The sequence below is a fragment of the Euprymna scolopes genome, chromosome 2 (assembly GCF_053919585.1).
Source record: "Euprymna scolopes isolate OS-2025 chromosome 2, ASM5391958v1, whole genome shotgun sequence".
Taxonomy (NCBI): Eukaryota; Metazoa; Mollusca; class Cephalopoda; order Sepiida; family Sepiolidae; genus Euprymna; species Euprymna scolopes.
In genome coordinates this window covers 198,521,780-198,535,124 of record NC_136483.1, presented here as the reverse complement: position 1 = coordinate 198,535,124, position 13,345 = coordinate 198,521,780, and the positions used below count along the sequence as shown (strand labels likewise).

General features: G+C 32.7%; 1 protein-coding gene across 1 annotated transcript in view; it reads left to right on the top strand.

Moving 5' to 3' along the window:
- Positions 1 to 213: 213 nt before the first annotated feature.
- LOC145241318 (uncharacterized) overlaps positions 214 to 13,345 on the top strand; it is a 151,393-nt gene continuing 138,261 nt past the window's right edge. The window contains exon 1 of the mRNA XM_080104136.1: positions 214 to 268. Within this exon, the coding sequence (XP_079960262.1) occupies positions 214 to 268 (55 nt within the window). The remainder of the gene's footprint in view (positions 269 to 13,345) is intronic.

Below are 13,345 nucleotides of genomic sequence, written 5' to 3'. Positions count from 1 at the left end.
ACGGACCAATTGAAATTCAAAGGCCGATTAGCAAAATATCGGTCATAATCGAAGCCATTTTGTGGGTTGTGACCTTTGATTAGCCATTGTATTCATGTCGTATATAACATAATGGGAAGATAAAGTCTCTTCAGTCTCACAAACTCAAAGTATCAGTAAATCAAATAAGGAAACAAATAAACAAACGCCAACGTTATTTGCGTTGGGAGCAACATGGATTCTTTTCAAGTTGCGTTGCTGGCAATGATTTTGGTCCTAGCGGAAGCTGGTAAGTCATTATTATTAAAGACTTTCTACGTTTTGGGGATACAAATCATCGGAAATTTCTCCGGGATGTTTGGAGCATTTTAATTGGAAAAGAAAAAGAAAAAGAAAACGTCGTTAGATCTGAGTCGTACATACATTTTTGATCGTAGATCCTCATCACGCTTGTTTGTGTCTTGATTTCTTGGAACATGTAACCGAACTCACACTAACTCATCCAATTCATTTATCCAACATAAAATTTACTATAGCTCTAGAGGACTAAATCCCCACCCCCCATTGAACTGGTCGTATATCTGCAGTGTTCTGAACGACTCGCGTGAAAGTCATATAATTTCGCCATCTGTATAAGTGGAAGCTATATACTTATTTACCTTTTGTCGTCTTTTGGCTATAAATTCAGATCACACACACACACACACACACACACACACACACACACACACACACACACACACACACACACACACACACATATATATATATGTATATATATATAAAACTAGCAAGCCGGCCAACGTTAACCGGTCCTAAAATACACTTAAATATGATATTTTAATTTATGTAGATTTCGTATTTTTATTATACTTTATATATTGATTATTATATTGTACCCAATGTATAGTTGTGATTTCGAAGATAAAACCCATATGCCTTTACTACTATCAGCTAGGATCGAAACCAAAACATTTAGTGCGCCAGCTTTATTTCTTGCCACCCAGGGTATCGTCATATGTGTAAAAGAAATTGATTTTAAAAGTAACAAAAAAATTTAAAATAACGTTGCATGAATTAAAATATATTTAAGCGTATTTTATGACCAGGTCACGCCGGAGGAGCACTACTATGTATTGGCTACAATATAATAAGCAACAGAGAACTGTATAATAATAATAATAATAATAATAATAATAATCTCTCTCTCTCTCTCTCTCTCTATATATATATATATATATATATATATATATATATATATATAATATTGTCTGTCTGAAAAAAACAATCTCTGCCAAACTTATTGTGGTCTACATACTTGAAACTGGACCTGTGGAACAAATTCGATTTGGTTTTAGCTCGTAAAAATAACTGCTAATGAGTCTAAATTAAAAAAAGAAAAAATGAAACCCAGTAGGCATAAGTCGACTAAACGTGTTATTTGTACGCATGTACAAATATACATTTTTATCGTTAACAGCGTTATCTTTTAAAGTTTGTGTATGCGTATCAATTCAGGTATACAGCAATGACTAAGGCTGGAGAACTATATATTTTGGTTTCGATTCTTGCTGATGTCACCCAAGTCATGTTTTTAGACTTTTGAAATCCCTGCTATATATTGGGTACGGCATAATAATCAATAGAAAAATGGCTTTATAATAAGTAATACGAAATCTTCATGAATTAAAATATCATATTTAAACGTATTTTACGACATGGCGGTCTACTAGTGTATATATATATATATATATATATATATATAGTAATAATCAATTTAGTTTTATAGTAATGACGCTTATGCGTTAGTATATCTTTAACAACTAATATAATAACACTTTTCCATGTTTATTTGAAAGTATTTTCGTATACAAATTAACTGTGAATACAATAAGGAATGTAGAAAAATACATCTTGGGTTCACATCAGCATCTCTGTAACTCTCGTTTCCCTTATTTTGTTCTTTAGTCATCGCATTCCATGAGTGATGTTTCTGACAAAGAACGAATAATTGCTGGGTTTTTTTTAGATGGAAGCTATCCATCTAACACTTATCGTGAGCTATTTTTAACAGTGAGGTAGTTGTTTGTTTTAGTTCATTGCATCAAGTGGCTTCATACAATGTCCGGGGCGATTTCCATAAAATATATTAAAACTAGCTGACCGCTTAGTATTGCCCAGTCATACAATACGCTTAAACATGATATTCTAATTCATGCAGATTGCGTATGTATTATTATAGAATCGATCCTCTAGTGAATATTATATATTACAAGGAATAATTTGCTCGGTGGAATAATTCACAAAATAAATAAATAAAAAATAGTAAGGACAATGTCGTTCATCAAATTCCATCTGCGTTTGTTTACAATATCATGTCAGCTGATTTTAAGCTTGACGATGAATGCCCTGGAAAAGTCACTTCTGATTAATGTTTAGTTTTTAAAATATGCAAACGAAGAAATGATTTGCGGCGATTTTAAATGGCACCTCTTCTTTTATCGTAAATTGAATCCATTAATAATAAAAATTTAAATAAAATGGTGAGGTACATCCGAGATTAAACAGGGGATCATTCGACCAGTAGTCGAACGCTATTCTAATGAGCTATATCTCCAGATGACAATAAATCTGTTTTTTTCTTTTAAGAAGAAATGATTTGCCGAGATTTTATTATTTCACTTCGCCGGTGTAACGTAAAATATTCCCCTGTAAAATTATTTTGTCTATAAGAGAGAAAGACTATTCTTAAGATCGTTTTTTTTTTTCGATTTTCGATACTTATCGGATGAATTTCTGTACAAAACATATCTAAGAACACTGCCAGACATATAAATTAGCTTTGTGTGAAATTTGCAAAAGATCGGTTCATCTGGTACGAAATCTATAAGGAAAGAACTCGTTCTCTCTCTCTCTCTCTCTCTCTCTCTCTCTCTCTCTCACACACACACACACACACACACACACACACAAATGACTATTATATAATAGTAGAGACATAAATACTAAAATAATATTGGAAAAGGGTTCGGTTGATAATAACATGAAAAACAACTTCTCCAGATCGCAACCATACCGAATCAATACAACAGCCCCTACATGCATGTATGCTAACAGCAATTAACTTAAGTGAATTCTTGTCAAAGGAATATGAGGTTCGCAAGCGATCTTTAGTCGCATGTATATCGCGATCAACGATATACATGCGTTAGGATTTTAGCACGACATCCTCCTACTTTCAACATCTGATAGTCCAAGATAGCCACCATTTGGTATTGACCAGCCTCAATGTTGCTTAACTTCACTGATCTAACGAGAACTAGTGAGTATCAACGTGTTTATACCCTGTCCGTACAAATGACTTAATATTTGCAAAATAACCGATCGTCGGAAAAAATATTAATAAAATTTTAAATGTTTTTATTAATTTGATAACGCTTTCAAACTGACCAAAAAATGTCAAACAAACATGAAATACTGGATTTAGTCTGACAAATTAACAGTTTGTTGTTGGGTTGCCACAAAAAGTGAAGAACTCCGTGAGCAAATGGCTATATTATAAACAAGATGAGCCAAAATTAGAAAATGTTTGTCGAAGCGTAAAAGGCAGACTTCAACGCTGTGTAAATCAAGAAGCAAAACAGTTTGAGCATTTGCGTTGATAAATAACATTTAATTTGCATTGTCTTATTACATATAGTTTTACGCTTCCGTGATCTCTAAAAAAATGTTTTTTTTACTGTCCATATACTTTTGGCTCACACACACACACACACACACACACACACACACACACACACACACACATATATATGATTAATTCATATCGTCGGATTTTTATCTTTTTATTTTAATGTATATGTGTGTGTAGGCCAACCGAGCCTTGCCTGATAGAAGCCCGGTTATTGGCTGGTGAAAACAGGAATAATAAAAAATCTGATTAGTTGACAAGTAAACTGAACACCATGTGTATATATAAAAGTATGCAGTGACACAAATTACATGCATTAGCCTGACGAATTCTTACGAAGGTGAAATGCAGCAAGTCCGTGTAGTTTAAATACTTTCATAACTTACTATCTAGCTCTACTAACCTATTGAGTATTTCCAAAGCGAATCGAGAAAAATTGATACATAAAATATCATATGTGCTCATAGAATTTTATGTATTACCTGAAATAATATATATATATATATATATATATATATATATATATATATATATATATATATATATGAAGAAGTTGAGCCCTGTATAAGGAATTAAGAATAAGCTGTTAATCTTAGCGCAATGCAGTATTCCGAAATATTTCGTTGAATACTATCTGCCTGTTTACTGTTTATGCCCATCTAATCAATATTAATAAAACTTAATTCCCTATTCTTTCTTGTACTAGTTCTTGGTAGCATGGAGGTTGTTAGGGATGACTTTGTGATTACATTCAAATCTTCAGATTTGCAGTAATTAACATTTCCTGCACTGATGTTTGTATGTTTTAAAATAAATATTAATATTCATTTATATATATATATATATATATATATATATATATATATATATATATATATATATATATATTAAGCTCTATCTCCTACTTGGATTTATCGAGCTTTTACATCTGGTTGAGATTACTTTATAAATATTAAATCTTTAATATTTATAAAATACTTTAGTTTTACCATCTTGGATCATTTTGGTAAATTTAATTGTAATTTTTTATTATATATATATATATATATATATATATATATATATATAAGTTATGAAAATATATATGGCAATTAAGCTACACAGAATATTACGCGTTTTATTCTCATGAAAATTCGTCAGGCTTATGCGGATTCTCACGAGAATGAAACGTGGTATTTTTTTTTTTTTTTTATTACATTTTCACCCCAAACAAGGCAAATTGCCACTTTGGTGTAGGGGGATACTATCAGGGGCAACAACTACTGGGGTACTATGTAGGGATTTGGGCAGCAAGGTGTCGGTTCACGTTACACTTGAACTTCTGCACGTCAGTACTGTTGGGGAAGCAGGGACCTGGAATGGAATTCCAGAGTCTAGCGGTTCTGGGGAAGAAACTATTGGAGTAAAAAGATCTTTTACATCTAGGGATCTCTACAGTGTGGGGGGTGGGATTTAGCAGCCTGTCGGGTTTGTCGAGGGTGCTCACGTCGTGGGGGCACAAGTGATTGCAGTTCGTCAGAGCATTCGCCACTAAAATACTTATAGAAAAGGCAGAGGGATGCAACATTTCGTCGATGGGACAGAGGCTGAAGCTTAGATGCCAGTTCAGGGCCTATCAGGTTTGCGACTCTCTTTTGAACCTTGTCAAGGAGCGATAGACTAGTAGCAGATGCACCAGCCCAGATGTGGCAGCAATACTCGATACATGGGCGAATGGTGGCCTTATAGAGGTACAGGATACTTTCGGGTGTTAGTAGTTTTCTAGCACGGTAGAGAGAGCCCACCTTTCTTGCAGCGGCCCTGGCAATGCCTTCAATGTAATTGTTCCAACTCATGTTTCCTGTGAACGTTAGACCAAGGAGTTTGAAAGATGGACTCTCAGATAAAGAGTCGTTGGCCATTGCTATGGGTGGTAGAGAGGGTTTCTTGTAATATTCTGTGTAGCTTAATTGCCATATATATTTTCATAAGTTACTACCTAGCTCTATCTATATATTGAGCACTGTTTAAGTCAATACTGAAAATGTATGCATAAAATTATATCTTCATATATTAATTTATGTGATTAAATGAAGTATATATATATATATATATATATATATATATATATATATATATATATATATATATATATATTTCCAAACTAAGGCCCACAGGCCAGATCCGGCATATCAAAATCTTTAATCAGGCCGGCAGAACTCTTATGGAAAATGTAAAAATATTTGTGAAAAATTTTTTAAATGGAAATATGTAAAAATAGTGTGGTGTTTTGTCTAATAAATGATTAAAAGAATGAAGTTTTGTAAAAACAGTTTCATTAAAAAGCAAAGCTCAGGAGAAAAACAGTATAAAACATGTCAAGATCACATATTTTTTATTTTTATTTTGGCGCTCTTTTTAGAAAAAGTCAGCAATATGGATCACATTCGAAAACTTCGGAGACCCTTAAGATAGTCTTGTTTGTTCGTTGTACGGTAGAGTGTTACAATAAAGTGTGGCTTTTTTTTTTTTAATCTATGCATGTGTGATGAGACGAGGTATGCGGGACGTGATTACGTGCAAAACGCATGACTAATTAAAAATTACAAAGATTAAAAAATTAAAAATAATTTTTCGTTAATGACTTATTGAAATCAATTACTAAGCACTTAAAAACTATTGTGATTAGACTCGTAATTGATATTGTTGCTTGTTGGTTGTCTCGTTTTAGAATTACTGAAAGGACTTTTAGTTTTTTTCTGTTAGGATCATTATGTATTTTTTATTATTATTAGTGATTGAATTATACAATTTCAAGTATTGACAGATTGGACTACAGTAAGATATGTGTAATGTGAGCCTTTGGGAAAGTGTAATGATCGTGTAACCGATGGAATAATTGTTTTTAATATTGCTGATATATTGCTTTGGTTCGTTCCACTAAATTTTGTAGCTGGAAATATTTTTTATTGATAATCATGTGAATAGAGATGTGATTTCATTTAGGAATAGACGCACACACACACACACACACACACACACACACACACACACACACACACACACACACACACGAATGTATCTGTTAATCTATATATCTATATATATATATATATATATATATATATATAAATTTAAAGGAGATTAGAATAATAGTCTAAAGAGCTAAGTGTATTTTAATGTAATAGTGAAATTACTAGTTTAATTAAAATACAGGAAATGCTCGTTGTAATTTAGATATATAATAAGCTCGATAGTTAAATGTCCTAGAGCTAATTCAATATTAAGTAATGTGATTTATAATTTAAAAGTTTTAAAATTTTTTAAATTTAACAATCAAAATTTAATTAAATTAAAAATCAGTTTCATAAGAAGGAACAACAACTCATTAGTAAAAATAGATTTTTTTTTTTTTTTTTAATAAATTAAGTTAAACCAATTACCGCCCTTAGACTCGTAAATCAAATAATAAATAAAGCCATGACAATTATCTCCCCTTAAAAACTTGCAAAAAAAAAAAAAAAAAAAAAAAAACTCTCTCTCTATAGATATTAACTGTAGCGTCTCTAAATCAAAATACGCTAACGGAAACAATTTACTGCACGAGCGTCGCCCTTTTAAAATTCATCATTCAATAAAATAAAAAGCTATAGCAAACATCTAAATGACTACTTTAAATACAGTTCCTGATTTCAAAAAAAGAAAAACCAAAAGGTAATAATAATAATAAAATATATTTTTAAATCAAATTTATTATGTAAATTCAAAAATATATTTTTTTTTCTACTCATTTCTATCTCTAACCTATACCAATTTTCTTATTAATTTTCTTATAAATTTTATATCCAAACCTTTTACTTCAATTTTTCAGATTCATCTGCCTTACTTTTAATGCTAGGTTTATTTTTGGTGTCTTTTCAATTCAATAGAAATCCTCCTAAATTTGCTGATGAGGAGACCGTGCTTACCAAAAAAACTATGTATAATTATTCTACGTGACTTCATGTATACCACAAATAAAAAGCACGGATTTCCGAAACGATCGTACAGATAATTGACTTTGTTGTTGTTCCTTCTTATGAAACTGATTTTTAATTTAATTAAATTTTGATTGTTAAATTTAAAAAATTTTAAAACTTTTAAATTATAAATCACATTACTTAATATATATATATATATATCTATATATATATATATCTATATCTATATATATATATATATATATATATATATATATATATATATATATATTGCTTTATGCTTTATGATTCTTTTTTTTAAATTTTCTATTTTCCGTATAATATTTTTTGTATCAAAATCAAAAATATTGGAAAAGTTCCGTAGTTGTTGCTGTTACGAGCGCTTTCAATTTGTCCGCGAATCATCTTCAGGTGTTGAAGTAAAAGTGCGAAGGAGCGAAAATGAGAATTAAAAGTGAAAACTGAAATATACAGTAAACAGCGTTAGGTGATAATAAGTTAAAATATATATAGAGTCGATGAAAAGTCAATTAAAAATACAGGTCGATTAAAAATTTGAGTATTAAAATCAGCAAGTTCGTGGACATTGTTAACGAACTGTATCAAAATCGGTAAAAGTATTGGAATAGTTCTATCACTTATATATATATATATATATATATATATATATATATATATATATATATATATATATATATATAAGCGAGATAAGTCACAGATTAAAGATCAAGTGAATTATCTTCTTAGATATTACATTGAGGTAATACTTTCAGGATGATTCTAGTCAAAAAGGTAAAGCTCACTATTTAAAAATAGAGCAATATATAAGTTAATGGTTAAAGTTAAATTCTGTAAATCAAAATATAAACACATATATTCGAGTTAAGAATTTATTGTTTGACACAATTATTATTCACCATTCAAATAACATATGTTCGATATTTGTGCTGAAAAGCAAAATACGTGTTTATTCACAGCTGAACATTTTGCTAATTGCATTTCATTTCCTCTGATGAGCCAGTATTGAAAATCCATGGATTAAGGAAATAAGCATACTCCTCTCTATATATTCCTTGTGTCAAACAATGAATTCTTAACTCGAATATATGTGTTTATATTTTGATTTTCAGAATTTAACATTAAACATTAAACATTAAACATTAAACTTATATATATATATATATATATATATATATATATATGTATTTTTTTTGTTTTTTACACAGGCATCACCACATTATCAAAGCAAAGAGGCCACTCAAGGATAAGGGTTAAAGAGTGTACAGTAGAAATTGGACAATATAGTAATCATTAGTAATGAAAATTCGGTAAATTTGTAAACTTATATGGAACAGCTCATCAAGAACTTATTTACGTTAGACTTGAAGATAACCATACTGTAGTTAGCCGGAAAGCAGGAAAACGGAAGATAATACCACAGGCGTGCAGTTCTAAGAAAAAGCTTTGTTCATGGAATCTATGTTTAGGTTTAGGCACAAATAAAGAGTGGGGAGAATTATTGATAGTGTTTTCAGCTAGACGAGTGTTTCTTGTGAAAGTTTGGCGAGTGAGGGGGGGACCATAGACTGAAGCTCAGTCGAACACTTTCTATGAAAATAACGATACATCAGAGACAAACTCGCAACATCTCTTCTGTGAGATAGAGGTTGCAGGGAAGAGAAAAGGACATCTCCTACGAGGCTACGAAGTCTATTTTGAACTCTATCAAGGCAGAACAAGTCCTTTCTAGCAGCTCCTGCCAGGATGTGGCAACAGTATTCCATCCTTGGACGTACCTAGCTCTTATATAGATAGAGAATTGCATCAGCAGTGAGATATCTACTGGATCGATAGAAAGATCCCACCAGTTTTCCAGCAGCCTTGGCAACAGATTTGATGAACGTATTCAATTTAAGATCAGGAGCCGTGGTCAAGCCCAGAAGCTTGTCAAAACTTGAGGCCTCCTGAAGACGAGAGCCATTCATTTCAATTGATGCCAGATGTGGATCAGAATGTTGATGATGTAAAGAGAGAAGCTTGGTTTTAGATGCATTAAAAGTAACCAGCCACTCCTTTCCCCATTGTACCACGTGCTCAAGATCAGAGGAGAGAGAATCGAAGAGAACTTGGTCGTTTACTGTCTTAGATATGCTACCATAAATGGTAGTGTCATCAGCATAAATGTCTACAAATGATGTAAGGATGTGATTTAGAAGATCATTAATGTAGATCAGGAAAAGAGTTGGGCCCAGGATGGACCCCTGAGGGACACCAGCATTAATACTGTGAGCTTCTGATTTTTGCCCCTCAACTACTACTCTTATGAACCTATCAGAAAGAAATGATGTAATAATTGAGAAGACATTTCCAGCTATACCATAGCTAGAGATCTTGTGAAGTAGACCCTTATGCCATACCCTATCAAAGGCCTTAGATATGTCAAGAGCAATTGCTCTAGAAAGGTTGATTCTGTCGAGAGATTTGCTAATCCTATGAGATATAACTGTAAGCACATCTGCTGTAGATCTAGCAGAACGGAAACCATATTGTGTGTCACTAAGAAGGCTATTTTTGTTGAGATGGTTGATTACTTCTGTATTTAACACAGATTCCAGCAACTTACTCATGACGCACAGGAGACTTATTGGCCTGTACTGAGAGGGGGATGAGCGATCACCTGAATTCTTAAATACAGGGCATACTGATGAGATTTTCCAGGGTGATGGGAAGCTATTCTCCTTAAGACAACGTTTAAACAGTTTTGTAAGTATGGGCGCTAGTTCTGGTTGAAGCTTTTTTAGCACTATAATTGGAATACCGTCAGGGCCAGTTGCTTTACTCGAATCAAGGTTTTTGATTAGCTTGGCAACATCATGTACAGATATATGCATATCACATAGCGTGTTTTCTGATACAGGAGGAAATATTGAGGGTTGGCGGCCTTGGTTGCAAAGGGTAGAATTAACTGCAAATTTCTTGGCAAAGAGTTTGGCTTTGACTGATGCTTATCTCAGCATTGTTTCCTGATCTTTTCCTTGCCACTGGACCCAAACAGTGTCGATTCAGGAGAGGTGTGGTTAGGGATTGCGCGACTCTTGTCTCACAATTACACGCGCAACTGACCCTACAGGGGTATCCTTTGTCTTTCGAGACTGAATGGAGGCATCGATCGAATAATAAAACTATGAAATATTTTCAAACTAACTATACTCACATCTTTTTAAAATGAAAATCGTTCGAAACAAGGTATGAAGCCATTTTATGTAAGTAGCTAACAAGAGCAAAAGATGATGACCGAAAAATCAGGAGATGCTTATTGACATTAGTCCTGAAAAGACTAACGATGTAGAAAGAACACAATAAACAGGGCGGGAGTTCTACAACCTTACAGGTCTTGAAAAAAAAGCTACTGGAATAAGAAATTGTATTACAATCAGGTATTAAAAAAGTGAACTGATCAAGACGACTGGACCAACTAGTAAAACAAGCTGGAAAAAAGGAAGCAGGGAATAGATCAGACAATTCTGAAGAACATTTTTTTTTACAAGGAAGTCACCACTTATCAAGGCCCGGAGGCCACTCGGAGATAAGGGTTATTGCGTGTACAGTAATAAATGGGACAATATCGTAATAATCGCTAGTAATGAGGATCTGATAAAGTGTCTTACTTAAGGGGGCAGTTCATCAGGAACTTGTTTATGTTGGACTTGAAGACATCCAGGTTGTAGTCAGGTGGGAAACAGGCAAACAGAAGAGAGTTCCACGGGCATGCACTTCTAAGAAAGAAGCTTTGCTCATGGAATCTACGTTTTGATTTAGGCACAGATAAAGAGTGGGGAAAATTAGTAATTTCAGCTAGACGGGTGTTTTTCGTGAAAGATTGGCGAGGGGGGGCAGAAATTGGAGCTCAGACGAGCACTTGCCATGGAAATAACGATAAAACAACGATAGGCTCGCAACATCCCTTCTGTGGGAGAGAGGTTGCAGGGAAAAGAAAAGGCCCCCCACTAGGCTAAGAAGTCTATTTTGTACTCTGTCAAGGCAGGATAGGCTGTTTTTAGCAGGTCCTGCCCAGATATGGCAGCAGTACTCCATCCTTGGACGTACTTGGCTTTTATATGTAGACAGAGAATTGCATTAGCAGTGAGATATCTACTGGAGCGGTAAAAGGATCCCACCACTTTCCCAGCGACCTTGGTAACAGATTTGATGTGCGTATTCCATTTCAGATCAGGAGTAAAGATGCCAGAATTGTATTTATAAAAAAAGTCGAGACTAGCAACATCATGTCTGGGAGAGAAAGGTTGCAGTAAACAAGAAAAGGTGAAGACCAATCAAGTTACAAAGAATGAATAACCCTAAAATGGAGTAGAGATTCATCAGTCGAAATTCAGTATTCCATACATTGTCTTCTATTAGATTCGTAGAGATAAAGAATAACTTCAAGAGAAACAATTTCACGAGAAGCAGAAACAGCAATGGCTCTAACACAAAAAAAGACCTAGAAGTTTTAGAGTCATTTTCTCATCGAGAAAATTTAACAAAACAATTCTGTTTCTAGACGTACTTATTAACCTTTATCATGACGAATTTATTATTATTTCTCAAAAAAAAAAAAAAAAACAACTCCGTTGATTCTTGCCTTTTAAATTAAAAAAGTTGTAACAGATTGAGACGCTTCGATGTGAAAAGACGCAACTACATCAGCTAGTTTAGCTATGCAGATGGAAAGAATGTTAGAAATCAAGTTGTGAAAATAGTAAACATTTTGACAAAAATGAATTTCTTAACAATGGCAGTCGGATCAGATCTAATAATAATAAAGTTAAATAATGGATATATATATATATATATATATATATATATATATATATATATATGTATGTTTATTTTATTTATTTATTTTCTATTGTTATTGTTAATTTAAAAGTTATTTTGTATTGCTATCCTAGAGTAAAGTTTATTCTGTGAACACAGTTGTTCGCTATTTCTCTCCTACAGTTAAATAAGTTTAGAATAGCAAATTTTTCGTGAAGGCATAATCTACATGGGTCGTTTGCTTTCTTTGAGTTCCCAGTATTTGTTTACTAGAATTGTTTTCATTCAATGTTTTTTTATTTTTGAATGTACTTTTGTGGCCATAATATCGTGTTTTGAAATCTAAGGAAGTCATACCTACGTAATATTTCTTGTTATTCGGGGTTTCTTTCGCAAATATTCTGGCCTGGTAAACTATGCTTTTGGTTAGACATTTATTTTAAAGTGAGCAAGTGTACGGGGTCTGCAGTTGCATTTATCTTGTTCGTTATTAGTATTTTTATTTTTATTTCTAGTATGGTTGTCATTGTCCGGAGTTGGCTTCTTCTTCTTCTTCTTCTTCTTCTTCTTCTTCTTCTTCTTATTATTATTATTATTATTATTATTTCTACTGGGTACGTATGTGTCCTTTGTGTTAGTTTTATTTTTGTCATGATGTCCACTTTTTTATTGTTTATTTTGTTGTTGTTTTCATTGCTTTTATTTAATATTTTGTTATTATGTGATTTAATTATCATCTCTAAATTTTCGCAGCAGCTGTATGATGACTTTAGGTTATTTTTATTGAAAATGTTTTGAAAAGGATTGGTTACGGGCAAGTGCTTTTCGATGAGATCTAGAAAAGAAATTTATTGCCAAGTTTTGTTTTTAACATTTGATTGTATGGCGCTGTATACCA